Source organism: Patagioenas fasciata, chromosome 10 (genome assembly GCF_037038585.1).
Source record: "Patagioenas fasciata isolate bPatFas1 chromosome 10, bPatFas1.hap1, whole genome shotgun sequence".
NCBI classification, from domain to species: Eukaryota; Metazoa; Chordata; class Aves; order Columbiformes; family Columbidae; genus Patagioenas; species Patagioenas fasciata.
Window position 1 is genome coordinate 4,929,939 of NC_092529.1, and position 26,749 is coordinate 4,956,687.

At 65.8% G+C, this 26,749-nt stretch overlaps 2 protein-coding genes across 6 annotated transcripts; both read left to right on the forward strand.

Annotated features, from left to right (window-relative positions):
* The first annotated feature begins 578 nt into the window (after nt 1-578).
* Nucleotides 579-16,096, forward strand: LOC136105964 (laminin subunit beta-2-like). 5 transcript variants are annotated; one of them, XM_071812970.1, is made up of 36 exons: nt 779-1,222; nt 2,033-2,103; nt 2,811-2,860; nt 3,394-3,569; nt 3,664-3,787; nt 3,894-3,967; nt 4,129-4,317; nt 4,398-4,461; nt 4,541-4,746; nt 4,828-4,948; nt 5,362-5,550; nt 5,677-5,856; nt 6,337-6,449; nt 6,582-6,661; nt 6,904-7,060; nt 7,235-7,387; nt 7,487-7,645; nt 7,728-7,849; nt 8,250-8,370; nt 8,792-8,978; nt 9,151-9,294; nt 9,707-9,938; nt 10,301-10,464; nt 10,553-10,777; nt 11,161-11,375; nt 11,462-11,558; nt 12,079-12,457; nt 12,538-12,722; nt 12,797-13,026; nt 13,138-13,341; nt 13,881-14,025; nt 14,111-14,318; nt 14,409-14,550; nt 15,021-15,197; nt 15,289-15,445; nt 15,828-16,096. In XM_071812970.1, exons 1-36 carry the CDS (start codon nt 794-796, stop codon nt 15,959-15,961), a joined length of 6,003 nt encoding a protein of 2,000 aa, XP_071669071.1. In that variant the 5' UTR covers nt 779-793; the 3' UTR covers nt 15,962-16,096. The 5 variants fall into 5 exon arrangements, with proteins under 5 accessions (XP_065701982.1, XP_071669071.1, XP_065701983.1 ...); XM_071812971.1 differs by having other exon boundaries at nt 1,127-1,222; nt 1,932-2,103; XM_071812972.1 differs by having other exon boundaries at nt 1,155-1,222; nt 1,908-2,103.
* Nucleotides 16,097-16,176: 80 nt separating this feature from the next.
* Nucleotides 16,177-26,533, forward strand: LOC136105965 (laminin subunit beta-2-like). The gene is made up of 33 exons (XM_065845912.2): nt 16,177-16,398; nt 16,561-16,724; nt 16,827-16,962; nt 17,146-17,219; nt 17,368-17,556; nt 17,633-17,696; nt 18,568-18,770; nt 18,858-18,978; nt 19,244-19,432; nt 19,506-19,685; nt 19,761-19,873; nt 20,003-20,082; nt 20,159-20,294; nt 20,420-20,575; nt 20,687-20,814; nt 20,899-21,016; nt 21,124-21,316; nt 21,392-21,535; nt 21,661-21,892; nt 21,968-22,131; nt 22,212-22,436; nt 22,982-23,196; nt 23,289-23,385; nt 23,454-23,826; nt 23,899-24,083; nt 24,160-24,401; nt 24,469-24,672; nt 24,765-24,909; nt 25,239-25,446; nt 25,530-25,671; nt 25,779-25,955; nt 26,035-26,194; nt 26,281-26,533. Exons 1-33 carry the CDS (start codon nt 16,356-16,358, stop codon nt 26,415-26,417), a joined length of 5,337 nt encoding a protein of 1,778 aa, XP_065701984.1. The 5' UTR covers nt 16,177-16,355; the 3' UTR covers nt 26,418-26,533.
* The last annotated feature ends 216 nt before the right edge of the window (nt 26,534-26,749 follow it).

Genomic DNA, 26,749 nt, shown 5'->3' on the forward strand with positions numbered 1-26,749 from the left:
AGAAGCCTTCAGGGGAGCCAGGAGGTGCTGGACATGGGCTGGGACACCTCACTTGTCCCTTAGATCCCGCTGAGGATCCCTCCCTCCCTCCAGTATTATCTTGCTTTTCAAGGCTGGAGATCCCGTTACAGTTGCCTTTATCAGGCCACTTTGGGTCTCCTCAGAGCAGATAAGGTTTGCTTGGCAAGGCCCCGCGGTACAGACACGCTGGCCAGTGCTAATGGCTCCTTATCAGCTCATCTCCCAACAGCTCTCCCAGCTGAGGAGGTGGCAGTGCCCAGCCACCCCCCTGTGCCTCGCTGGGGACAGCCCTGTCCTTCCTCCAGGTTTCCCAGCACCTGCTGTGACCTGTAGGGAGCTGGCAGGACTCTGCCTATAGCATCCCCTGCCCTGCTGGGTTGTGTGGGACCAGCCTGTGCTGTGTTGGGGTGTCCCTGGGGACGCGGGTTTTGGCATCCCTGTGGCTAGCACATGGGGAGCTGCTGCTTTGTCTGCCTGTGACCTTGCTCACCGGCAGGCGGCCAGAGCATGGCCTTGGCGTGGGGAACACGCAGCTCCTCTTCCTTCCTTTGGCCTCAGCTAATAAAAGGCACCATCCCTGTATGACAGTGAGGTCTCCAGCGAGCCTGGCCCCCACATGCGACCCTGTGCTCCCCGCAGGGCTCTGGGGGTCAGTGCCCAGCCCGGCCAGTCCGAAGGATCTGGGGCAGCACCGACTGGAACAGGGTGAGTGTGGCCCTGGCTCGGGGCACAGGGGAGAGCAGGATCCATCGGGCATGGGTGCTGGGGGAGCATGGCTGCCATACCACCCCGGGGCTCCCAGTGCTGCTGCTGGAGACGTACCCTGAGCAGGCACAGATGGATTCGCACAGTGCAGGGCGAGTCCTGGCCAGGCTGCCCGACTCGGTGGCCCCACGTGCTGCACAACTCGGCACGGCAGCCCTGTGAAGATGCCACACCAGCTCCTAGCCAGCCCAGGCACAGGGCACTGCTGTCCCCCAGCTGGGCCACCACCAGCTTGTACCTGGCCTCTGCCTCACCTTGGTTAGCAGTCAGTGCGAGCAGGTCCCTCCCCTCGCCTGGCACGCTGCTGGAGGAGGAGACAGGCACCCGCCGTCCTCCTCCAGGAACAGCCACCGAGCCCAGCGGGGCTGAGCTGGCCAACACCGCAGCCCACCTGGGCCATGGCCACCTGCCCGGCGCCCAGGCCCCACAGGCACAGGTAGGAGCTGGTGCACTAGCGGGGAGCCCCAGGCACAGCAGAGCTGCGGGGCACGGCACAGCCCATGGCACACGGCACAGCCCCAGGGCACGGGCCAGGCACTGGCAGCTGGCACGAGGCGGCACACAAGGAAGGGGCCATAGCGTCCCTTGGGAGAGACGGCCTGGGTCCCCTCCACGCCCGCTGTGCACTTCCCGGGGCTGGTGCCTGTTGGACTTTGCTCATGGAGCCGTGGCAGTGGGGAGGGTCGCGGGTGCCTCTGGAGGAATGCGCCCAGCCAGTGGCACCATGGCTGTGCCCAGGCAAGCTCCCGGTGGGGCAGACGCTGGGTGTGGCTCCACCCTGCAGCCATGCCAGCGCCTCTGCCATGGGGCATCCCTAACCGGGGCAAACAGCGGTGCTGTGGGCCCCACGCAGCCGTGCTGGTGTTGGGTGCCCATCCTGCTGTGCCGCCCTGCAAGCGGCGGCAGGCGCGTTCTTGCCGTGCTGTGCCGGGAGCCCTGGGAACGCGGCGCCGCTGGCTCACCAGCCCACGAGGTGCCCTTTTGTTCACCGGTGGAGCCCGCCGTGCTGCCCGCGGGCCGGGGCGTGCCAGCGCTGCCGACGCCTGGCCGGTCTGGCCTCCGCGGGCAGGCAGGCAGTGGGGGCCTCCAGGCAGAAGGAATCGGCAGTGACATTCCCGTAGCCTGGAGACCGCCGTCCCTTTCAGCGGGCAGTCCATTTGAATAAGAATCGTGCGCGGGGAAGGGGGGCCGCCGACTGCCGCCATCCCATTGCCGCCCTCGCCCCGGCTCATTTCTGCACACCCAGCCTGGGGGGCAGTGGGTCCCACGCTGCCCTCACCCTTGGCCTTGGCCCCGCTGGACGCTGCAGGACGCCAGGTACCAGGGGTTCGTGGGGCTTGGGGACCCCCTCGCTGGCATGTGGCCCTGCACCGCCTCGCCCACCACTTTGGCGCAGCTTCGAGCGGGGCGGGTGGCGGGGCAGCGTTGTGGCTCCCCCCCCCGCCCCGAGCCCCCCTACCCCGGCTGGCTCCCACGCAGGGACAGGAAAGATGTGTTTGGGCAGCGCCGGGGCCAGGCTTTGATCCAGCACTTGCAAGGCTGGGAGCGGGCGGTACCGGGGGAGAAGGAAACACAAAAGGCAGCTCCAACCTAAATTTAACAGTGAGACCAGGGACGCCCTTGTCCAGCCGGCTCCAGTGCCCCTGGCTCCCCTCCCTGGCTGGCCCTGGCCCGGCAATGGGACCTCCCAGGGACACCAGTGACACTCGACACAGGATGGGCACAGCACAGCTTGTGCAGGGTTTGGGGGTGCAGAGCATGGCTGTGCAGCCGGGTCTGTGTGCTACAGCACCCCAGGCCCGTGCAGGGCTGGGGCATGGCCGTGGGGATGGGTGCTGGGTGTCACCCTATGGGACTTTAGTACCCAACTGCCTACCTGGCCTCGCCCCTCTGTACCTTCCCTGGGATGCACTGCCATGCCGGAGCTGGGTGGGTGCACTGTGGGGAGGGGCTGGGCCCTGGCTGCCCTGTGCCCCATACCGTACCCCATGCCCTGACACAGTGTCGTCTCTGTGTCCCCCCAGGCAGAGCCCCTGGCTGCCCATGGACCTCGTGGCACTTGCTCTCCTACTGGGTAAGCACTGGCCTTGCTGGGGCACCATGTGTGGCTGAACACCCCATGTACCCACGATGTGGGGACTGCAGTGGCCCTGGGATCCAGCCCGGGGTGGAGGGTGCTGGGCAGCGGGGGTGGTGGTGATGGCGATGCTCCCTGACCGGCAGCAGCCAGGGCTTGATGACCACAAATCCCAGTGAGGAATCCAGGCTGTGCTGAGCCCCGGCAGGATTAGCGAGCGCCTGACCTGGCTCCCGACTCTCCCCGGCACCACTCAACGCCCCAGGGGCTGCCCGGCCCCCCAGGAGAACAGGCAGCCCAGCCCCCCGCTCCCTGCCCCCCGGTCACGAGGCCCCGGTGCTGCTGCCAGCACCTTTCTGGGTCACGGAGCTTCATGCTGCATCAGTGGGTCGGGACATGGAGATGGGACATGACAGGATGGCTGGGGGTGGGGTGGGTGCTGGGCAGGCGTCTGGGGTGCACGGGGCAGTGGGAGGCACCCAGGGGGGCCCTGGTGCAGCCCCCAGCCCATGTCCTCATGCTCCCTGCAGCCGGGCTGCTGGTGACGGGAGCCTGGCAGGAGCCCGACCCGAGTCACAGCTGCGCCCGTGGCAGCTGCTACCCGGCCACCGGGAACCTGCTGGTGGGGCGAGCGCCCCGCCTGAGTGCCACCTCCACCTGCGGGCTGGCTGGGCCCCAGGAATTCTGCATTGTCAGCCACCTCCAGGTGAGCCCACGCAGCCCCGGCACAGCCCCGGCACAGCTGGGCACTAGTGCAGCCTCCAGCCGCCTGTGCCTGACGGTGCCACTCCCCGGCACAGGACTCAGAGAAATGCTTCACCTGCGACTCGCGGGATCCATCCCTGCCTGAAAGCCACCGCATCGAGAATGTCATCTACCTGAGCGGCCCCCACGGCCAGCGGACCTGGTGGCAGTCAGAGAACGGTGAGACCAGGGCTGCAGTGGGGCTACCCCCGTGTTCTGTGTGTCTCAGGGCTGCGTGGCAGTGGGATCCAAGGGGACTTTTGCCACCGCCTCTCTGTGTCCCCAGGCGTGGAGCATGTCAGCATCCGCCTGGACCTGGAGGGCGAGTTCCACTTCACCCACCTCATCATGAAGTTCAAGGTGGGTCCTGGCGCATGGGTGCCTGGGATGGGATGGGATGAGATGATGGGATGGGATGGGATGGGATGGGATGGGATGGGATGGGATGGGATGGGATGGGATGGGATGGCTCCACAGGGACTACGAGGCCAGCTCCCCATCCCATCTTGGGTGTCCTGCAGACCTTCCGCCCCGCCGCCATGCTGGTGGAGCGCTCAGCCGACTTCGGACGCAGCTGGAAGGTCTATCGCTACTTCGCCTACAACTGCTCCAAGCTCTTCCCTGGTGTCCCCAGCCAGCCCTCGGGCTTGGTGGACGAGGTGCTGTGCGACCAGCGCTACTCTGAGATCGAGCCCTCCAGCCACGGGGAGGTGTGTGGGGCTGGGGTGGTGCACAGGGAGGGCCAAGGGGCTTGAGTGGGACAGGGTCACCCGTCACTTCCTCCCTCCAGGTCATCTTCAAGGTGCTGGATCCCTCCATCCCCGTGGCGGATCCATACAGCCCAGACATCCAGGGTGCGTGGCCAGGAGTGCCAGGACTGCGGGGCCAGGGGACGGTGGGGCGGGTGCTGATGGTGTTATTGCCAACCCCCAGACCTGCTGCGTGTCACCAACCTGCGGGTGAACCTCACCAAGCTGCACACACTGGGGGACAACCTGCTGGACACACGGCAGGAGGTGCTGCACAAGTACTACTACGCCGTGGATGAGCTGGTGCTGCGCGGGAGCTGCTTCTGCCACGGCCACGCTGCCCACTGCGCCCCGGCACCCGGCGCCCCAACCTCCTCCATCCCCAGCATGGTGAGGCGTACGCAACCGTCGGCACAGCACAGTGTCCCCTGAGGCCCGGTGGCCATGCTGAGCTGGGTGCTCCCCATCCAGATCCATGGGCGCTGCGTCTGCGAGCACAACACGCAGGGGCTGAACTGCGAGCGCTGCCAGGACTTCTACCACGACCTGCCCTGGCGCCCGGCCAAGGGCTCCAGCACCAACGCCTGCCGCCGTGAGTGCCCTGTGCCAGCACCATGCTGTGCCCGGGGACTTGGGGTCCCATACACTGGGTTGGGGGAGTGGGTGTCCTGCACGTTGTGTTTAGGGATTTGGGGGTCCTGCATGTTGTGTGTGCGGGGTTCAGCATCCTTGAGCTGTGGCTTGGGGCTGGGGATTGAGGGTCCCACGTGCTGTGCTTTGGGGTTGGGGGTGCAGCATGTGAGGCTGAGGCTTGGGGTTCAGGGTGCTGCAGGCTGCAATTTAAGGGGGTTGGGGTGCATCCTGATGGGATGTGGGGCTGGTGGTTCTGCAGGCTGAGGCTGAAGGGGCTGGGATCAAGGAGCTGCACCCCCGAGTTTGGGGTGGGGGTGCTGCCAGGTGGGGAGTTGAGGTTCTGCATGCCATGTCGTGTCACCATCCCTGCAGGCTGTGACTGCAATGAACACTCGCAGCGGTGCCACTTCGACATGGCCGTCTACCTGGCCACGGGCAACACCAGCGGGTCTGTGTGTGACGACTGCCAGCACAACACCATGGGCCGCCGCTGCCACCTCTGCAAGCCCTTCTACTACCGGCACCCCCGCTCCGACATCCGCTCCCCCACCGCCTGTGCCCGTGAGTGCCGTGAGACCCCAGCCCCACGGCTTCCCCCAGCCCCACGGCTCCCAGTGCCACCAGTGCTGACCCCACAGCTCCCAGTGCCGGCAGCCCCAGCTGCCCTCGATCTCTGTCTCTTGGCAGCGTGTGACTGTGACCCGGCAGGCTCGCTGGACGGAGGTGCCTGCGATGGGCACACGGATGTGGCGCTGGGCATGATCGCGGGGCAGTGCCGCTGCAAGGAGAACGTGGCCGGTCCCCGCTGTGACCGGTGCCGGCACGGTGCCTATGGCCTCAGCCACGGCGACCCGCAGGGCTGCCAGCGTGAGCCGGGACACAGCGATGGGCATGGGAGGATGTGGGGTGAAGGGGTGGGGATGGGGAGCTGGGTATGGAGGGATTGTGATGGAGGGATCACGACAGAGGGGTCATGATGGAGGGATGTAGATGGATGAATGGCGATGAAGGGATGTGGGATGGAGAGAAGGGGATGAAGGGATGGGAATGGAGTGATCTTGGTGAAGAGATGGGAACAGAGTGCTGTGGAATGGAGAGACTGTGATGAAGGGATGTAGGATGGAGGGATGGAGATAGAGGGATGTGGATGAGGGGTAAGGGATGGAGGGATGTGGATGGAGAAATCATGAAGGAGGGATGTGGAATGGAGGGATGGAGAGGCAGCAATGGGGATGGGGGGTTGAGGGATGGAAAGACACAGGATGGGGAGAGAGGGCCGTGAAACCCGTGGGCTGCGGTGCCACATGGCAGCCCCTCATGTATGGGGGTGCGTGTGTGGGGGAGCAGCATGCAGATGTGACCCGCGGGGCACGGTGGCCGGCAGCTCCCCCTGCGACCCCATCAGTGGGGACTGCTACTGCAAGCGCTTTGTGGCCGGGCGCTCCTGCAGCCAGTGCGTGGTGAGTGCCCCTGCCAGCCCCACAGCCAGCCCCACACCACGCTCCCTGGCTCTGACTCACCCCAGCCCCACGGCACCCCCCAGGGCTGGGCTGGCCACACACATGCCCCACACCCCCCCACTCTCACCGCAGCCTGAGTTCTGGGGCCTGAGCTACGATGTGGGGGGCTGCCGGCCCTGCGCCTGTGACTTCGGGGGAGCCTACAGCAACCGGTGGGGCACGGGGATGGGGGGGCGGGAGTGGGGACAGGGCTGGGGCTCAATCGTGGGGGGAGGGAGGGTTGAGGACATTGGTGGAGAGGGGGGACAGGGCTGGGGATATAGAGTGGTCTTGGGATGGAGAGAGGGATCTCCGTCCCTAGAGATGGAGGGATGGGGACAGGGATGGACGAAGGGATGGGTGAGGACAGAGACAGACAGAAGGACAGACCGAGGGACAGGATGATCACCCCCAGGTGCTCCATGGAGGATGGGGCTTGTCCCTGCCGTCCTCACCTGATGGGGCGGCAGTGTGACCAAGTACAGCCCGGCTTCTTCTGCGCCCCCCTCGACTACTACACCTATGAGGCTGAGCAGGCCACCAGCCATGGCCACGGCCACCCTCAGCTCCCAGTGAGTCCCATGCTTGCGCATGGCTATCACCATGTACCATGTTCCGTGCTCCATGCATGGCTGTCACCATGCTCCATGTGTGGCTGTCACCCTGTCCTGCATGTGGCTGTCACCATGCCCTGTGCATGGCTGTCCCCATGCATGGCCACCCGTTGCCTGACCCCATCCCTGCAGGGCGCCATCCGGGCCGAGGTGCCCCAGGACTGCCTGGAGTACGACCCGGGGGAGCCAGGGGGACGGAAGGGACGCCCGCGGCACCAGCGCAGCCCCCCTCGCACCCCCCAGCCCCGCAGCCCCTCACGTCGTAGCCGCCAGCAGCCCCCCAAGGTGAGCCCCAGGGAGGCAGGGTGGGGCATGGTGGGGTGCTGTGGGGTGGGGGGGCAGAGCCAGGGGAGCCAGCGCTGAGCTGTGCCCTGTCCCACCCAGCCGGACGTGGAGGAGGTGGTGCGGGATGGCAGCGGGCACATGGTGACATGGACGGGCTCAGGGTTTGCCCGGGTACGTGACGGGGCTGGCCTGACCTTCCGTGTGGACAACGTGCCATACCCCATGGACTATGAGCTGCTGCTGCGCTACGAGCCTGAGGTGAGCACGGCCATGGCCACAGTCATGGCCATGGCGGGTATGGCACAGCATGGCCCTGATGCCACCTCGCCTGTCTCTGCAGTCAGCCGAGGACTGGGAGGCCGTGGTCAGCGTCAGCTCCCGGGTGTTGCCCACCAGCCCTCGCTGTGGGAACCTACTGCCCTCTGAGCAGATGTACCAGGAGAACCTGCCCCACAGCCAGAGGTGGGCATGGCGTGGGCTGGGATCATGGAATGGGATGGGATGGGATGGGATGGGATGATGGTATGGCATGGCATGGCATGGCATGGCATGGCATAGCAAGGCATGGGATCAGGGTGGGCTGGTGTGGGATCAGGGTGGGATGGGATGGCATGATGATAGCATGGGATGGGATGAGGATGGAGATGGGAACAAGGATCAGCACAGGACAGGTACAAGGACATTCCTGCTACACTCCCAGAACTGAGGGACAGGCACGGGATGGAAACAGGGACAGTCCTATGGCCCCATGGGAGGACAAGGGATGGGGACAGGGTCGAGGAAGATGGTTGGGTCCTGCTGTTGTCCCCTGGCTGTCCCACGGCCCTGCTGTTCCCATGCCCCGATGCCTGCCTCTGCACAGGTACGTGCTGCTGTCCCGGCCCTTCTGCTTTGAGCCAAGCACCCCCTACGAGGTGACCGTGAGGCTTCAACGGGCTGGTGTCACCCAGCGCCACCCCAGTGCCTTCATCCTCATCGACTCGGTGAGCGGGGTCCCGCTGGACCCCCACGCTGGGGAGTCAGCAAGGGTGGGGTGATGGACAGGGATGGGGGACCATGGGCATGTGAGGTGGGGATGAGGCTGGGGATGTCAATGGGGCTGGAGACATTGATGGAGTTAGGGTTGGCCTTAGGGATGTCACCAGGGATGGGGACAAGGAAACCTATGGGGATGGCAATTTGGGTGGGAGCATCAATGAGCTTGAGGATGTTGATGAGGTTGGGGATGTTGATGAGGTTGGGGATGTCAGCGGAGCTGGGGCTTTTGATGGGTTTGTGGGAGTCGAGCCCCCAGCAGGGTCAGGGCTGCCCTGGGGCAGATGGATCTGTCCTGGGAGCAGGGGCCGGGTCCTATGGAGGGTGGTGGCTGTGCCTGCCCCCAGCCCCATCTCCCCTCCTGTTCAGCTGGTGCTCCTGCCACGGGTGTTGGAGCTGCCAGGCTTCCACGGGGCAGAGGGAGCAGCTCGCCGGGAGGAGCTGGAGCGGTACCGGTGCCTGGAGGCGTTTCGCATGGCCCCCCCGTCCCCCCTGGCCCAGGCCTGTGCCCGCCTGGTCTGCAGTGTCTCGGCACTGCTGCACGGCGGGGCCCTGTGTGAGTGGGGATGCTGCGGGTGGCGGGATGGGACGGGGTCAGGGGATGTGATGGGAGCAGCGGGCTAGGTGGAGCCAGCGTGGTTGGTCACGATGGGTCTGTGCCCATGGCAGGGTGCGGGCAGGGTGTGGGCAGGACAGCCTTGGCTCCATGCTGACTCTGCTGCCCGCAGCCTGCCAGTGCGACCCACAGGGCTCCCGCAGCAGCGAGTGCCAGGCGCAGGGAGGGCAGTGCCAGTGCAAGCCCCACGTCATCGGCCGCCGCTGTGACCACTGTGCCCCCGGCAGCTACGGCTTCGGGCCCCTGGGCTGCAGCTGTGAGTAGCAGGATCTGTGCCTGCCAGGCGTCCCTGTCCCTTCTGTCTGTCTGTCCACGCAGCTGTCAGCACCCCATTTGCTGCCTGACTGTTCACTTGTCTGTCCATCTGTGCACTTGTCCATCTCAGCCCTGCTGTCCTGCAGCCCATGGGTTGGGTCCCAGTTCCCCCTCAGTCCATCTGTCTTTCCATCCATCCATCCATACACCCAAACCCCGTGCTCCTGCCTGGCATGGGCACTGCCCTGCCTTGCATTGACTCATCTGTCCATCTGGTTGTCTGTCTGCCCACAAGAACCCTCCTGTGCTGTAGCCTGTGGGTTGGGCATGCCCTGGGTGCTGGTCCCTCATCTGTCTGTCTGTCCCTGTGTTGCTGTTCCCCTGTGCCTGACTCGAGCTGTGCCATCCCGCAGCCTGTGCCTGCTCCCCGGAGGGCTCGGTGTCCCAGCTGTGTGACGTGGTGAGCGGGCAGTGCCGGTGCCAGCCCGGTGCCGTGGGCCGGCAGTGTGACCAGTGCCAGCCTGGCCACTGGGGCTTTCCTGCCTGCCGGCCCTGCCAGTGCAATGGGCACAGCGAGGAGTGTGACCCCCGGACGGGCAGCTGCACGCACTGCCGCGACCATACCACCGGCCGGCACTGCGAGAGGTGAGCCTGGTGATGGGAAGGGAAGGGGACAGCGTGGTGTGGGATGGGATGGGATGGGATGGGATGGGATGGGATGGGATGGGATAGTAGGGTGGGATATGACGGGATGGATGAGGTGAGACTGAGATTATGAGATATGAGATGGTGAGATGATGGGATGAGATGAGTTGAGATGAGATGAGGTGAGATGAGATGATGAGATGAGGTGGGGTGGGATAGTAAGATAGGATATGATGACATGGATGAGATGGGATATGATGGCATGGCATTGGATGACATGGGATGGTGGGATGGGGCGGGATGGGATGGGATGGGATGGGATGGGAAGGACCCCTGGGGCCACTCACTCCTTGTCCTTGCAGGTGCCAGGATGGTTACTATGGGGACCCAGTGCTGGGCTCGGGGCAGCAGTGCCGGCCCTGCCCCTGCCCCGGCTACCCCGGCACACGGCACTACCATGGCAGTGCCTGCCATGCTGACGAGGAGACCCACCACATTGTCTGCCTCTGTGCGCCTGGATACACTGGTGAGGGGCAGAGTGGGCACCATGCAGTGGGGACCCCCCAGCACTGGGACTGTGGGACCCCCAGCACCCATGGACCCCGTCCCCACAGGACCCCGCTGTGACCGCTGCTCCCCTGGCTACTTCGGGGTGCCAGAGACGGAGGGGGGAGCATGCCGGCCCTGCCAGTGCAACAACAATATCGATGCCAGCGACCCAGGGGCCTGTGACCCCCACACAGGGCACTGCCTGCGCTGCCTATACCACACCGCCGGGCCCCGCTGTGCCCACTGCCAGCCCGGCTACTATGGCAATGCCCTGCAGCGTGGCTGCCGGCGTGAGTGGGGGGCACCAGGGCTGGGAGTGTGTGAGGGTTTGGGCATGTGGGTGGGTTTGGGGTGATGCAAAGGCTCAGGTTGGGGGGTGAGGCTTGGGGCTACTGTGGGGTGTGGGGCCATTGAGGTTGTGTGGGAGGGTTGGTCAGGGTTTGGGCATGTCTGGAGGTTTGGGGGTGGGTGGGGGATTTGGGGATGTGCCCGGGGTTGGGGCTGGGCAGGGAACCTGGACTGGGATTGGGGTGTTGGGATCTGGGAGGGCTGGGGCTGTACATGAGTTTGGTACCAAGCCAGGGATTTGGGGTGCTGAGGCCAGGTGCCAGGAGGGCATCGCCTGGGTGGGGGGTACAGGCTGAGTCCCACATACCCACCCACCCCCCTGCAGGCTGTGGCTGTGACCCTCAGGGCACCCTGGCCTCCCACTGCACCGCCGGCACCTGCGCCTGCGACCGTGGCACTGGGACCTGCGCCTGCCGGCCCAACGTGCTGGGCAAGAGCTGCGACCGCTGCGCACCTCACTTCTGGAGCCTGGGCGGGCTGGGGGGCTGCGAGCCCTGTGGCTGCCACCCCACACGTGCCCTGCACCCCTCCTGTGATGCGGTGAGACCCCCCAGCACTCTGGCATGGCTGCACTGTCCTCCTGGCACACGGTGAGCCGCTGGCTGAGCCCGCTGCTCTTGCTGCAGGTGACGGGGCAGTGCCAGTGCCAGCCCGGCTTTGGGGGCCGCGTCTGCTCTCAGTGCCAGGAACATCACTGGGGAGACCCTGAGCGGGAGTGCCGAGGTGGGGGCATGTTCCAGGAACTGGGGGCGTGAGGGCTCTGGGGACCAGGGGTGTGGGGAGAACCTGGGTACGTGGTGGGACTCCAGGGATATGGGGGGACCTTAGGGATAATTTGGGACCCTGGGGACATAGTGGAAGATTCTGAACATGGGGGCACTGGGGAGATAGTGGGACGCTGAGGACACGGGGAACTCAGGAGATCCTGAGGATATGTTGAGGTTGTGGTGATATGGTGGGACCCTTCAGACATGGGGGACCATGAAGCTGTAGTGGGATGCTGGGGCCATGGTGGAACCCTGGGGACGCGGGGGACCTTGGAGACACAGCAGGATCCTGGGGACATGGTAGACTCAGAGGATCCTGAATACACAGTGGGATTGTGGGGACACAGGAGACCCTGGGGACATAGTGGGGTTCTGGAGACACAGGGAGGTATGGTGGGACACTGGGGACATAGTGGCACTCTGGAGACACAGGACTCCCTGGGGAGGCTGGGACATGCCACTGCCTGTCTCCACAGCATGTGAGTGTGAGCCACTGGGCGCGGAGAGCCTGCAGTGCGAGCCAGCAAGCGGGCAGTGCCAGTGCCGGCCCGGCTTTGGGGGGCTGCACTGTGACCGCTGCCAGCGGGGCTACCAGGAGCCCTTTCCCCACTGCTCGCCCTGCCACCCCTGCTTCGGGCGCTGGGACCTGGCCCTGGGCAGCCTGCGGGACGGGCTACAGCGCCTGGGGGCACAGGCACGGGCACTGCAGGAGGGGGGAGCTGCACCCCAGCTCAGCCCCCACCGCCTGCGGGAGCTGGAAGAGGCCCTGGCGCGCGTGGAGCAGCTGCTGGCCCAGGGGGGCAACCCTGGTGGCCCCCTCCTCAACGAGCTGCCGCGGCAGCTGGACAGCACCAGGCAAGTGTTCATGGTGGGCTGGGGGTGGGGATCCCTGTTTTGTCACCCAGAAAAGCTTGAAACCCCTCTTCCTCCCAAAGGATGGAGCTGGATGACTTCTGGAAGCAGCTTCAAGAGCTGGAACAACATCTGGATCAGCTGTCACAAGCAGATGTGAGGCACCGCAACCGGCTAGCCGGGCTGACCCGTGAGCTGGGGGGTCTCAACCGAACCATCTCCCACCTCCAAATCCTCCTCGGCACTGTGGCAGCGGCTGGATTTGATGGTAAGAGCATCTGGTGAGGACTGGGGAGTTCTGTGGGAACCATCCTGGCCACACCCTGACACCAGCACCTGCAGAGTCGTACCACAGCATCCTGGCGTCGGCAGAGAACTCACGGCAGGCGGAGGCGGTAGCCAAAGGCACGGTCAGCCAGCTGAACAGGGCACAGGCCACACGGCAGGCTACTGAGAAGATCCTGCGGCAACAGGGTGATGCTTTCCGCCGTGGCACAGCTGCGGCACGGAAATCCTTGCGGGAGGCACAGAAACGGGTGATGGGACTCAGTGTCACTGGGATCAATGAGAAGGTGAGAGCAGGATGGGGCAGGGCAAACTGGCTCATGGGAGGAGACCCCCATGCCGGGGATCTCCCCCCATGCAGTGTTGAGCTGCCATCTCCACCACTGGCATCACCGCAGATTTGTGGGGTGCCTGGAGACCAGAGCTGCAAGGAAGCGCCTTGTGGAGGAGCCTTGTGCCGGGACGGTGTGGGGACACGGCGCTGCGGTGGCACAGGATGTGCAGGGGCACTGCCCGTCTCGGTTCGAGCCCTGAGCAGCGCCCGTAATGCCTCACTGCAGCTGGAGGTGGCCTTGGGGCAGCTGGGGGTTGTGGCGCAGAAGGTAGGGGTGGTGGCTCCATGGCACTTTTTGTTGTCCCCTTGTACTGTGCGTGGTACGTTTGTGCCATTTCTGTGCCCCTTTGCATGGACATTCATGCCCCCATGAACATCCCACTCGTTCCCTTTCCATGCCACTATGATGTCCCCTTCCATGTTCCACACTGTGCCCTTTCCATGCCTCTTTGCATGTCCCCTTGCATGTCACACCTGTGCCCTTTCCATGTCCCCAAGCACGTCCCGCCTTTCATGTCCCTCTTATGCCCCTTCACGCATGCCCCTTTTGCCACTTGCGTGTCCTTCTGGGCCACTGCTGCGCTCCCTTGTGCACCCCATTTATGTCCCCTTGTGGGCCTCTTCTATGGCCCCTCATACCCTGCTGCACACCCCGTTCCTCCTGTCCCCTTGCGCACCCCCCATGCCCCTTTGCACATGCTGTTACCATCTTGTCCCCATGCATGTCCCCTCATACACCCTGCCCACCCTGTTGTGGCCCCTTCCCTGGGGCTGCCCCATAACCCCACTCAGCCCCGTGCCCCCCAGACGCAGGAGGTGCAGGAGCTGGCACAGGGGGCGCGGAGCCGGGCAGAGGAGGTGCTGGGGCGGTCACAGGCTGCCCGCAGCCGCTCAGAGAAGGCGACAGCTCAGCTGCGGGACTTCATCCATCGAATCAAGGCCTTCCTGGCAGGTAGCACCGGCTCAGGGTGAGCACGCGGGCAAGGCGGGGGTCAGTGTGCCCACTCTGAGCCCACCCCACTCCCCTGTCTCCGCAGAGGAGGGAGCTGACCCAGGCAGCATCGAGCTGGTGGCTCGGCAGGTGCTGAACATCTCCCTGCCCAGCAGCCCCCAGCGGATCCAGGAGCTGCTGCAGGAGATGCAGGAGAGCATCGGTCAGCTGGAGGGGGTGGACGCGGTGCTCAACAGCACGGCGCAGGGGCTGGCCATGGCGCGGGGGCTGCTGGTGCAGGGACAGAATGCCAGGTGAGTGGCAGGGGACATGCTAGGGTGGGCAGGGGGTGTGGGTCCATCCCCCAGTGCTGGCAGTGGCTGGAGCTGCCCGTGCTGCTGCAGGGAGCGAGCGGAGGGCATGAGGGATGAGCTGGCGGGGACACAGCAGGCGCTGGAGGCGGCGCAGGCACAGGTGACAGCAGCGCAGAGTGCCCTGCGGAGCGCCAGGGATGCCATCCAGGTGACCGAAAGCAGAGCCAAGGAGGTGAGGGACACTCAGGTTGCCGGCGTGCTGGAGCTTGGGAGTGCGGCCAATGCTGCTGGCACAGCTGGGGACTGGGGATGGTGCTTTGGGTGTGCTGAGGGCAATGGGGTCAGTGCTGTGGGAACATGAGGAATAACGAGGTTGGGGCCATGGGTGCACTGGGAGTAATGGGGTCGGTACCATGGATGCTCTAGAAGCAATGGGGTCAATGCTGTCAGTATCATGGGAGTAACTGAGCCAGTACCATGAGTGCACTGGAAATGGTGGTGTTGGTGCCATAGGAGCACTGGGAGTAGCAGGGTCAGTGCTGCGAGTACACTGAGAGAGCAAAGCCAATGCTGTGGGCACACCAGGGGCAGTGAGGCTGCGTCAGGGGCACATGGATGGTGTGCGGCGGGTGCCGAGGGTTTGCCGAGGCAGTGGGGTTGGCAATGTGGGCGCAATGGCAGCCGGTGCCCATACATGTCCAGGCAGAGCGCAGGCTGCAGGCGCTGGAGGGGAAGGAGTCACGGGCGCAGAGGCGGCTGCGGGAGCTGGCACAGCGCGTCACTGCTCTGCGGGAGCGGGGCCGGGACACTCGCCGCGTGGCCCAGCAAGCCAAGGATGGGGCGCAGCGTGCCACCGCCGCCTCGGGGACACTCAGCCAGGTGAGCCCTGGCCCTGCCTCGCCACAGCACAGCACTGAGGGGGCATGGGGTGCTGGGAGGTTTCAACCTCACCATGTCTTTGTGCCATCAGGACCTGGCACAGGTGACGCAGCGCTACGTGGTTCTGAAGGGTCGAGTGAGCGGGCTTGCCGGGGTGTCCAGCGGGGCCCTGCAGCGTGTGACACAGCTGACAGCAGAGGCCCAGGACCTTCTGGACAAGGCCAGCAGCAGCAAGAGGAAGCTGGAAGGTAGGGGGGCAGCACGTGGTGAGGGGCAATCCCTGCCACTCCCCACCCTGCTCAGTGCCCACCTCTCCATGCACATCATAGAACCATAGAACAGTTTGGGTTGGAAGGACCTTCAAAGCTCACCCAGTCCAACCCCTGCAATGAGCAGGGACATCTTCACCAGCTCAGGTTGCTCAGAGCTCTGTTCAACTTGGCCTGGGATGTGTCCAGGGATGGAGCATCCACCACCTCTCTGGGCAACCTGGGCTGGTGTTTTTGTAAAAAAATTTCTTCCTTATGTCTCCTCTTGTCTCCCTGAGCACGTCCCACATTGTGCCCCAAGGGTGACCTCGGCTGGGGACATGGCAGGGGGCTGATCCCTGACCATGGCCTCATCCCACAGAGCTGGAGCAGCACTTCGGGGCCAACGAGCGGGCGATGGCAGCGAAGGCCATGCGACTGCAGGTGTTGGAGCAGCGGGTCTGGGGGCTGCTGGAGGAGATCCGGGAGAGGGCCAACGCCTACGCCACCTGCTAGGGACCTGCGGCGGGACCGGGGGCTGGAATCCGGTCCTGCTCCGCAGCCCTCCCGGGTGCCCGCATCCCGGGGGTGCCATCCCCTCCGCGGGTGCCTGTAGCACGGCCGCGCTTGCAAATAAAGCCCTGAACAGCGGCTGCCCGTGTCCGGTGCCTGTCCGCGTCCTGCCCGCCTCCTGCCCGCCCGCGGCCGGCGCTCCCCGCTCCGGCCGGGATCCGCCCCGCGCTTTCCGCGCAGCCCCGAGCGCTGCGCCCGCCGCCCAGCTCGGAGGGGGGAGCGGGAGGGAGCGGGACGGGAACGGGAACCGGCGGGACGGGACGGAACGACACCTGCCGAGCGCCCCCTTTTTGCGCCCCCCTTTGCGCGCCTCTTGCGCCCCGGTTGCGCCCCCACGATGCGGAGCCCCGGCGCCCTCCTGCTGCTCCCGCTGCTGGCCGGTGAGTCCGCTCCCCCCCGGCAACAGCGGGGCCCGGGGGGGGTCGGGGTCCGCCCCGCCGCCCTGTTTCCGGGCGGCCATGGAAGGGGCCCCGGGCGGTCGCGGGGGGAGCCCCGGTCCGGGACCCCCCACCGCCAGTGCCCTCAGCGGCTCTGCCCCGCAGGGCTGGGGGGGGCCCCGGCCCCCGACTTCCCCCAGGTCTGCGCCCGCGGCAGCTGCTACCCGGCCACCGGGGACCTGCTGGTGGGACGAGCCTCCCGCTTGAGTGCCACCTCCACCTGCGGGCTGCGCCGGCCACAGCCCTACTGCATCGTCAGCCACCTCCAGGTGAGCGGGACAGGAACGGGGTAGGGACCAGGGGGCACCGGGTGGGGACCAGGGGGACGGGACAGGGTTGAGGACACACTCCGCCGAGCCTCCCGCTCGCAGGAGGAGAAGAAGTGCTTCGTCTGTGACTCGCGGCGACCCTACGATGCCCGTGCCAACACCAACAGCCACCGCATTGAGAATGTTGTCACCACCTTTGCCCCCCGCCCCAAGAAAGCCTGGTGGCAGTCGGAGAATGGTGAGCTGCAGGCGGGGGCGGCAGGGTGTCCCAGGGGGGCTCTCCTTCCCTTCCTCCCACGCTGAGGAAGTGTGACTCAGACGGCGGCCGCGGCCGCACCCCTGGACCACGGCTGGGTTGGAGGGATGAGCCCCGGGGACCCACAGAGTGGGTGCTCCCTACAGTCGCACGTCCTGTCCCCAGGCGTGGAGCATGTCAGCATCCAGCTGGACCTGGAGGCCGAGTTCCATTTCACCCACCTCATCATGACCTTCAAGGTGGGTCCCAGCACACGGGTACCTGGGATGGGATGGAGATGGGACAGGATGGTGCAGGATGGGATGTCATGGGACAGGACAGGATGGGAAAGGACGGGATGGGATGGCGACTGTGGGGCTGGCCCCATACCGCCTGCATGTCCCACAGACCTTCCGCCCTGCGGCTATGCTGGTGGAGCGTTCGGCTGACTTCGGGCGCAGCTGGAAGGTCTACCGCTATTTCGCCTATGACTGTGCCACCTCCTTCCCTCACATCCCTCGTGGGCCACTGCGCCGCATTGATGATGTTATCTGCGAGTCCCGCTACTCTGACATCGAGCCCTCCACTGAGGGGGAGGTGAGGCCCTGGCAGTGCCCTACGAGGGTCATGGGACCCCTCTGCTCTCCCCTCACCACCCTGCTGTCCCCCCCAGGTGATCTACCGGGTGCTGGACCCTGCCATCCCCATCCGGGACCCCTACAGCCCTGCTATCCAGAGTGAGTCGCCCTCCCTGGGCTCCTGCCTGGCTGCTCTATTTTGGGTGCAGCTATTTTGGCCGCTCTCTCCCTGCTCTGAGCCCCACAGTGGGGCCAGGGCCAGATCCAGCCAGCAGGGCCTCAGGTCTCTCCACACCACCCAGTGGAGGCAGCTAAAGGTCAGGCTGCATCAGATTGAGCGGACAGGGATGGCTGTGTCAGAGCTGAAGCCAGTGCTGAGCAGCCACCATGGTGCGGGATGGGGTCAGTGATGGGCAGAGGAGGCAGGCTGGGTGCAGTACACAGCGGGTTAATTGCCCAGGGCTAAATTTAGCCTGAGAGCAGGAGGGGAGGAATCTGCAGGGCAGGGCTGCTGGAAAGCTGCTGTCCCCAGGGGATCCGTCCCATCCTGCTGGGGCCCCCAGGCTGCACCCGCCTGGATCAGACGTCCTCTGGGCACAGCCCTGGCAGTGTGTGCCCTGATGCCTAGCAAGGTGCCCTTGCCCAGAGTGCTTGTTCTGCACTGGTGAGGTCCCAGCCCTCATCTGCTGGGGGGGGGACCTGCAGAGCCCCAACCCTGCACAACCACATGCATGAGAACTGAACCACTGCAACTACGCACAGCCCAGCCTGGCCACGTGCAACCATGTGCATGTGATCCAAACCATGCACAGCCCTGTGCCAGTAAATCAGGCCATAGAAAGCTGTGCCCAGCCCGATGGCGTGTGGACACCCAGTGCCACGCACAGCCCAGAGCAACTGTGCACAGGCAAGCGGAGCTGTGCCTGGCTCCGGTGAACCACCCATAGCCCCCATAGCCATGCACAGAGCTGAGTCGTGCATGGACAAACCTGCCCACCCCGTGCCAAGGCTGGTCTCTCCAATCCCACAGACCTGCTGCGTGTCACCAACCTGCGGGTGAACCTCACCAAGCTGCACACACTGGGGGACAACCTGCTGGACACACGGCAGGAGATCCAGGAGAAGTACTACTATGCGCTCTACGAGCTGGTGCTGCGTGGGAACTGCTTCTGCTATGGGCACGCCTCTGAGTGTGCCCCGCTCAGCGGGAGCCCCGTTACCACCGATGGCATGGTAAGGCCAGCCAGCCCCACGTGCCCTGCCGGAGCCAGGTAGCTGGATGGCCTGGACCCACAGCCCCTCATCATGACATCCCGGCAGGTGCATGGGCGCTGCGTCTGCAAGCACCACACACAGGGACTGAACTGTGAGCGCTGCCAGGACTTTTACCACGACCTGCCCTGGCGCCCGGCTGAGGGCTCCAGCACCAACGCCTGCCGCCGTGAGTGCCCCACACCGATGCTGGCTCCTGGCACAGAGATCCCAGTGCCGTGACTGGCAGGCTGCACTGTGCCGGGGGTGCTGGGATGTGCTTGGGTAGGGGCTGGCATGCTGCAGACCAGCTGGAGGGGTTTGGGGTCTGCCAGCTGTGGTTCGGGGAGGTTTAGGGTTGGGACGCTGTATATTAAGGGGATGGGGGACAGAGCTGGAGAGATTTGGCACTGGGTTGGGGTGCCACATGCCATGTCATGTCATTCTCCCCGCAGGCTGTGACTGCAATGAACACTCGCAGCGGTGCCACTTCGACATGGCTGTCTACCTGGCCACGGGCAACACCAGCGGGTCTGTGTGCGACGGCTGCCAGCACAACACCATGGGCCGCCGCTGCCACCTCTGCAAGCCCTTCTACTACAAGGACCCCAGCAAGGACCTGCGGGACCCTGCCGTGTGCCGAGGTTGGTGCTGGTGGGTGCGTGGTGCAGGGTGGGTGGAGGGGTCAGGGTACTGACCCTGCCTTTGCCCCCCCAGCCTGTGACTGCGACCCCGAGGGCTCTCTGGACGGAGGGCTGTGCGACAGCGCTGACGACCCAGCCCGGGGGCTGATTGCGGGGCAGTGTCGCTGCAAGGAGCACGTGGCTGGTGCCCGCTGTGACCGCTGCAAACCCGGCTTCTTTGGCCTCAGTGCCGCGAACCCGCAGGGCTGCCAGCGTAAGTACCAGGGAGGCACCCCTTGGAGTTGGGTGTGTGGCTCAGCCCCCCAGACACCACTGGCTCTCTATGCAGGGTGCCGGTGTGACCCCCGTGGCACGGTGGCTGAGGGCAGCCGGTGCGACCCTGTCAGCGGTGACTGCTTCTGCAAGCGGCTGGTGACCGGGCACAGTTGTGACCAGTGCCTGGTGAGTGAGGGTGTGCTGGGAGCTCTGCGTGGAGCTCAGGGGACCTATGCACAGAGCTCAGGGCCATGCACAATGCTCGGGGCCGTGGCACCACAGCTGGGCGCTCCCTGACACCCTTACCCTCTGCAGCCTGAGCACTGGGGGCTGAGCCACGACCTCCGCGGCTGCCGGCCATGTGACTGCGACGTGGGAGGTGCCCGTGACAACCTGTGAGTCTTGGTGGGGATGCAGGGGGTGAGGGGTATTCCTGCTGGCATCGGGTCTGACAGTGGCGCTGGGTACCAGGTGTGCCGTGGAGACGGGACAGTGCCGGTGCCGCAGCCACGTGGTGGGACGGCAGTGCGGCCAGGTGGAGCCCGGCTTCTACCACATCAACCTGGACCACTACACCTATGAGGCTGAGGATGCTCGGCTGCATGAGGTAGGAGGTGAAGGTGTCCCTTGTGGGGAACGTAAGGCAGAGCAGGGCCCTGGGTGGCTCTTTGCAGGCTCTCCAGGCCAAGGTAATTTTTGGGGTCCCTTCTTACACTCTCCCCTTCACACCAGGGCTCAGTGGTGGAGCGTGAGCCCCCCACGGACCACCCGGCTTCATGGACGGGGACGGGCTTTGCCCGCATGCTGGAGGGTGGCTATGTGGAGTTTCATGTGAGTGATGTGCCTTTCTCCACTGAGTACAACGTGATCATCCGCTATGAGCCCCAGGTGAGCACCGGACGGTGAAGCCAACAGTGGGATGTATCACTGGATTGGGAGGTGATGGTGGGGAGCGCTGGATGGTGAGCCTTTTTGGCACAGCCTGTTCTCTGCTGGCAGCATCCGGAGCCCTGGCAGGAGGTGAGGGTGAGGGTGCTGCGCCCCAGCCCTGTCTCAGCCAGCAGTCCTTGTGGAAACACCATTCCAGCTGATGACCAGCTCTCCACCAGCCTCCCCTCGGGTGCCAGGTGAGTGTCTCACCAGGACACAGCTGCGCCGAGGCTCACAGGAGGCACCCGGCTGCCCGTGCTCTGCTTTGTCCCCCCACTCAGGTACGTGGTGCTGCCCCAACCCATCTGCCTGGAGTGGGGTGTCTCCTACACCCTCCGCCTGGAGCTGGGCTGTGCCGCCACTCAGCAGGATCCCACTGCCAGCGTGCTCATCGATTCGGTGAGGGGCGGCCAGGCAGCGGGATGGGGGACAACAACCCTTCAGGGGGGCAGGATGCAGGTATGGGGAGAGACAGGCGTGACATCGCACTGACTTGTCCCCTGCAGTTGGTGCTCCTGCCCCGTTACTCCTCACTGGAGATGTTCATCGCGGGTGACCCCAGCTCTATGGAGCGCCGGGAGACCTTTGAGCAGTACCGCTGTGCCCAACCTTTCAACACTGCGGGGCCCTCGCCTGTGGCCGAGCCCTGCGCCAGGCTCCTGCACAGCCTCTCAGCCATCCTGCACGATGGGGCACTGCGTGAGTGTGACCCCCGCTATCCCACACCCCGTCCCATGCCCCACAGCCGCTGCTCACCCCGCTCTCTGCCCACAGCCTGCCTGTGCGACCCCCAGGGCTCACTCAGCGCCGAGTGCCGGCCCCAGGGCGGGCAGTGCCGCTGCAAACCCAATGTCATGGGACGACGCTGCCACCGCTGCTCCCCAGGAACTTTTGGCTTTGGGCCCGGTGGGTGCCGAGGTGAGTCCCATGGGGTTGTGGCAGCCTGGCCTGGAGAGGAGCTCAGGCACTTCAGGTTTGGGGGAACCAGGGAGGGATTCTCTCCATGTGCCAGAGGCAGATGCAATGGGTGTTGTGCCTTCCAGCGTGCCAGTGCAGCAGGGAGGGGTCGGTGAGCACCGTGTGTGACAGCGTCACAGGGCAGTGCTCCTGTCGTGAGGGTGCCCATGGCTCGCGCTGTGACCGCTGCCAGCCCGGCCACTGGGGCTTCCCTGTGTGCCGACCCTGCCAGTGCAACGGGCATGCTGAGGACTGTGACCCCCGGACGGGCAGCTGCATGCGCTGCCGCGACCATACGGACGGCGAAAGGTGCCAGAGGTACGTGGGGTGTGTGCTTGGTACAGGGCAGGGTGCTGCTGGCAGCCCCGGCCCTCGCTGAGCACTTGCCTGCAGGTGCGCAGCCGGGCACTTTGGGAACCCAGCGCTGGGCTCTGGGCAGCACTGCCGGCCCTGCCCCTGCCCCGAGGGGCCCGGCAGCCCCCGCCACTTCGCCGCCTCCTGCTACCAGGATCCCCGCTCCCAGCAGGTCGTCTGCCACTGCAGCCCTGGCTACACAGGTGAGTGCCCACCACTGCGTGCTTGGTGCCCTTGGTGGTCCCCAAGTCCCCGGGCACTGCCCAGTGCTCTGTGCCAGCAGGTCCCCGCTGTGATGAGTGTGCCCCTGGGTACTATGGGGACCCACTGCAGCCCGGCGGGCGTTGCCTGCCCTGCCAGTGCCACGATAACATCGACGCAACGGACCCAGAGGCGTGTGACCGGCGCACAGGACGCTGCCTGCGCTGTCTCTATAACACAGCAGGGCCACACTGTGCTGAGTGCCAGCCTGGCTACTATGGGGATGCCACACGGCACAGCTGCAGGCGTGAGTACCCATGGCCATACCAAGACAAATGCCTCCAGGGCCCAGCATGTCCCTGGAGACCACGGTTGCCCATACCCGTGGGGTCCCTGCAGCCCTGCCCTGCTCTGGGCTGTCTCCAGCTCAGCCCTGGCACTGTAGCCCCAACTACATCATTGTCCCTGTGCCCAGCTTGTTCCATCCCTTCTACATCCTCATCGCATGTCCCCGTTCCATCCCATCCTTACTGCACCCTGGCTCTGTCACCATCCCATCTTCATCCCATCTCTGGCTGGTCCCTGTTCCATCCCATCCCCATCAGTGGTTCTCATGCTGTTCCCATCGCATCTCCATCCTGTCCACACCCTGTTCTTGCCCAGTCTCTGTTTCCATCCTGCCTCTACCTTCACCCATCGCCATCCCCATCCCATCTCTGCTAGTGTCACCATCCTGTCTGCACCCCCAATCCCATCCCCATCCCAATTTCTTGCCAATCCAGTCCCTTTCCTCATCCTGTCCCCATCCCCTTTTAACTCCTCTGTCCTCACTCAGCACCTCTCTGGTTTCAGGTTGCTCCTGCAACGCACTGGGCACCAACCCCAGCACCTGCGGACCCCAGCAGTGCCAGTGCGATGGGCGCAGTGGGCAGTGCCACTGCCTGCCCCACGTGGAGGGCCAGAGCTGCGACCGCTGCAGCCCCAACTTCTGGAACCTGGGCAGTGGGCAGGGCTGCCAGCCCTGCGCCTGCCACCCACAGCACGCCCTGACACCCGCCTGCAACCAGGTGTGATGGGGATGGGGACGGGGCTTGGGGTGCTGGGCTGGATCTGGGGACAACTGCGGCAGTGCCAGTGTTGGCCGCGACATGTCTTTCAGTTCACGGGGCAATGCTCATGCCGACCGGGCTTTGGGGGCCGGACCTGCGGTGACTGCCAGGAGCACCACTGGGGCGATCCACAGCGGCAGTGCCGAGGTGAGGGCCGGTGCCGGCGGGGGGTCCGTGGTGGGCCCTGCAGCGCTCTGACCCCGCTGTCCCCACAGCCTGCGACTGTGACCCCAGTGGCGTCGCCAACGCCCAGTGCCACCGCAGCAGCGGCCACTGTGAGTGCCGGCCTGGCATATCGGGTATCCGCTGTGACCAGTGTGCCCGCGGCTACACCGGTGCCTTCCCTGCCTGCCAGCCCTGCCACCCCTGCTTCGGGGACTGGGACCGGGTGGTGCAGGACCTGGCTGCCCGCACCCGCGCACTGGCACAGCGGGCCAGCCTCCTGCAGCACACCGGGGCTGCCGGCGTCTTTGAAGGCACCTTCCGTCAGCTAGAGGAAAGCCTGGCCACCGTGCGTGACGTGGTGGCCGCCCGCAACACCACTGCCACCACTGCCGCCCACCTGACGCACGCCACAGAGGGGCTGCGGTGAGCACCCAGTGCAGGGCACAGCTCCTCAGGGTGTCCCCAGGAGTGGGTTGTCACCCTGTTCCCTTGCAGGCGGCAAATTGAGGATGCGACAGAGAGGCTGACACAGCTGGAGGGGGAGCTGACAGCCACCCAGGATGCCAACTTCAATGCCAGCCACGTGCTGAGCGCGGTGGACCGGGGTGCCCGTGCCCTCAACCACAGTCTGCAGGACCTGGAGCACCGGCTGCACACCCTCAAGACCTCCAATTTCCTCGGTGAGCCATGTCACAGAGCCAGGTTGAGGCAGCGGGGCTGTGGCCAGGGCTCTGACAGTGCCCCTGCCACCTCCAGGCGCCTACGACAGCATCCGCCAGTCCCATGAGGAGTCACGGGAGGCCGAGCGCCAGGCGGACGCCTCCACCCGCGCCATGCCCAGCCCCGTCAGCACCTCAGTGGCCACCCGGCACCGCACCGAGCAGCTGCTGGCCAGTCGGCGGGATGACTTCAACCGCCAAAACGCGGCTAGCCGGCGGGCCCTGATGGACCTGGCGGCAAGGGCACAGGCACTGAGCCTGCACCCACTCAATGAGAAGGTGGGACTCGGGAAGGGGACCGGGAGGATGCTCCTGGGAGCCGCTCTGAGCCCACACCGCCTTGCAGGTCTGCGGTGCAGCAGGCGACGTGCCCTGTGCTGAGAGCCCCTGCGGGGGAGCTGGGTGCCGGGACGAGGATGGGGGACGGCGCTGTGGGGGCCTGAGCTGTGGCGGGGCTGTGTCCACAGCTGACAGCGCGCTGGACCGGGCACGCCATGCCCAGGAGGAGCTGCGGCAGGCTGCTGGAGACGTGGCCCAGCTCTCCCACAAGGTGCGTGGCACATGGGCGTTGGTGGGAGCAGCTGGCACGGCTGTGTCCCCCAGCCCTCAGGGCTGATGCTGAGGATCTCTGCCCCTGCCCAGGTGGCTGAAGCCAAGGGCAAGGCGGATGAGGCCCGGCGGCGGGCACAGGCAGCCCTGGACAAGGCAAACCAGACCAGGGCTCGGGTGGAGAGCTCCAACAAGGAGCTGCGGGAGCTCATCAGCCAAGTCAAAGCGTTCCTGAGCCGTGAGTGCTGGCATGCCAGGGGGGCTGGCTGCCCCCAACCAGCACTGTGTGGCTCTGTGCCTGCGCTGCAGCTGCATCACACTGCACTGACGCTGTGCTGCATGCTCCCTACACTGCATGTAGGCTGTACCACCCTGTCACCACACTGCGTTGCATGGTCCCTGCCTCAGCCCAACCACCCCATACCCCCCGTAGCCATCCCCAGATCCCATGCCTTGCCCCACATTCCCTCCCCATGGCTGCCCCCGACCTCTGCCACCCCTTGGTCCACCCATCCCCTCTGTCCCGGGGTGCTGTGAGGGGGTGACACTGATGGCTCCCACCCGCAGAGGAGGGAGCCGACCCCGAAAGCATTGAGGTGGTGGCCAACCGGGTGCTGGAGCTGTCGCTCCCCGCCGCGCCGGCCCAGATCCATCGCCTGGCCGAGGAGATCAAGGCACGGGTGCACAGCCTGGCCAGTGTGGACACCATCCTGGAGCAGACAGCTGGTGATGTGCGCCAGGCCGGGCAGCTGCTGCAGGACGCACAGCGGGCCAGGTGAGCCTGGGGACATGGGGACACAGCCTGCTGGGAAACTATCAGCCTGGGCTGGTGCTGAGGCCGTGGCACCCCGGCTGCAGGTCGCGGGCAGAGGGGGTGCGCGGCACGGCCGAGGCGGTGCGGCAGGCACTGGAGGAGGCACGGCAAGCTCAGAGCATGGCCGAGCAGGCGCTGCAGCATGCTGCTGGTGACATACAGCACAGCGAGAGAGCCCTCGGCACGGTAAGGGCCCCATCGCTGCTGACTCAGCCCCACAGAACTGGGCAGGGACCCATCCTCGCTGTGTGCGCCCTCTGATCATGCCTGTCCCCCATGCCACTGCTCCCCAGATGCAGGTGCAGACGGCGAGCGCAGAGCAGCAGCTGGCAGATGCCATGGGGCAGATCGGGCTCCTGGACGGACAGACAGATGCTCTGAAGGTGAAACGTGCCAACAACAGCCTGGCAGCCACGCGTGCCCAGGAGGCAGCCAGCACCGCGCGGGACCGCGCTGGCGAGGCCAAGCAGGTGGGTGACAGGGGGTGCATATGGGGGTCTGGAGGGGAGTCCCTCGGGGGTCCCACTGACCATCCCTGTTGCCTGTCAGGTGCTGGAGGGGCCGCTGCGGGACCGGTACCGCACGGCGCAGGAGCTGGTGGAGCACCGGGCACAGGGCGCACAGCAGGCAGGCAGCCGGGCACAGCGGCTGCGGGATGAGGCTGCTGGGCTGCTGCAGGATGCCCAGGGCAAGCTGCAGCGGCTGCGAGGTGAGGCCGCGATGGCGACTCAGGAGGTGGGGGTGGTGGGGGCCGGGCTGACCTGTGTTCCTCTCTGTCCCCCCTGGTCCCCACAGCGCTGGAGGAGGCGTACGAGCGGAACGAGCGGGTGCTGGATGCCAAGGCGGCCCAGCTGGGCGGGCTGGAGGCCAGGATGAGGGAGGTGCTGGACACCATCAACCAGCAGGTCCAGATCTACAACACCTGCCAGTGATCACCTGGAGGGGCCCTGGATGCCCCCAAGCCCCCAGCCTCTGCCTACCCCGGAGCCGTGGGCAGCGTGGGGGCTGCGGGGCATCCCCTGTGTGAATAAAGTTACAGAGCAAGACAGCCTGAGCACTGCTCCGCGCCGTGGACCCCCCACGCCTGCCGCGCAGTGACCTCCCTGAGCCCAGGGCGTGGGAGCCGCCGGCCCTGCCATCCCTGGGTGTAGGACACCGCAGGGCCGGGGGGCAGCTGCGGGGCTGTGGGACAGTCGGTTGGGCCAGGGCGGGCTGTGGGGCACGGGGAGGCCGCAGGGAACACAGTGGGCCCAGGACACCCACG

Coding starts and splice junctions, on each gene's coding strand:
- LOC136105965 (XM_065845912.2), top strand. CDS start 16,356: ATGCGGAGCCCCGGCGCCCTCCTGCTGCTCCCGCTGCTGGCCG. Junction 17,697..18,567: donor CTACAGCCCTGCTATCCAGA/GTGAGTCGCCCT, acceptor CCAATCCCACAG/ACCTGCTGCGTGTCACCAAC. Junction 24,910..25,238: donor AGTCAAAGCGTTCCTGAGCC/GTGAGTGCTGGC, acceptor TCCCACCCGCAG/AGGAGGGAGCCGACCCCGAA.
- LOC136105964 (XM_071812970.1), top strand. CDS start 794: ATGGCTGCCATACCACCCCGGGGCTCCCAGTGCTGCTGCTGGAGACGT. Junction 4,462..4,540: donor ATACAGCCCAGACATCCAGG/GTGCGTGGCCAG, acceptor GCCAACCCCCAG/ACCTGCTGCGTGTCACCAAC. Junction 10,778..11,160: donor CCTGCAGCGTGGCTGCCGGC/GTGAGTGGGGGG, acceptor ACCCCCCTGCAG/GCTGTGGCTGTGACCCTCAG.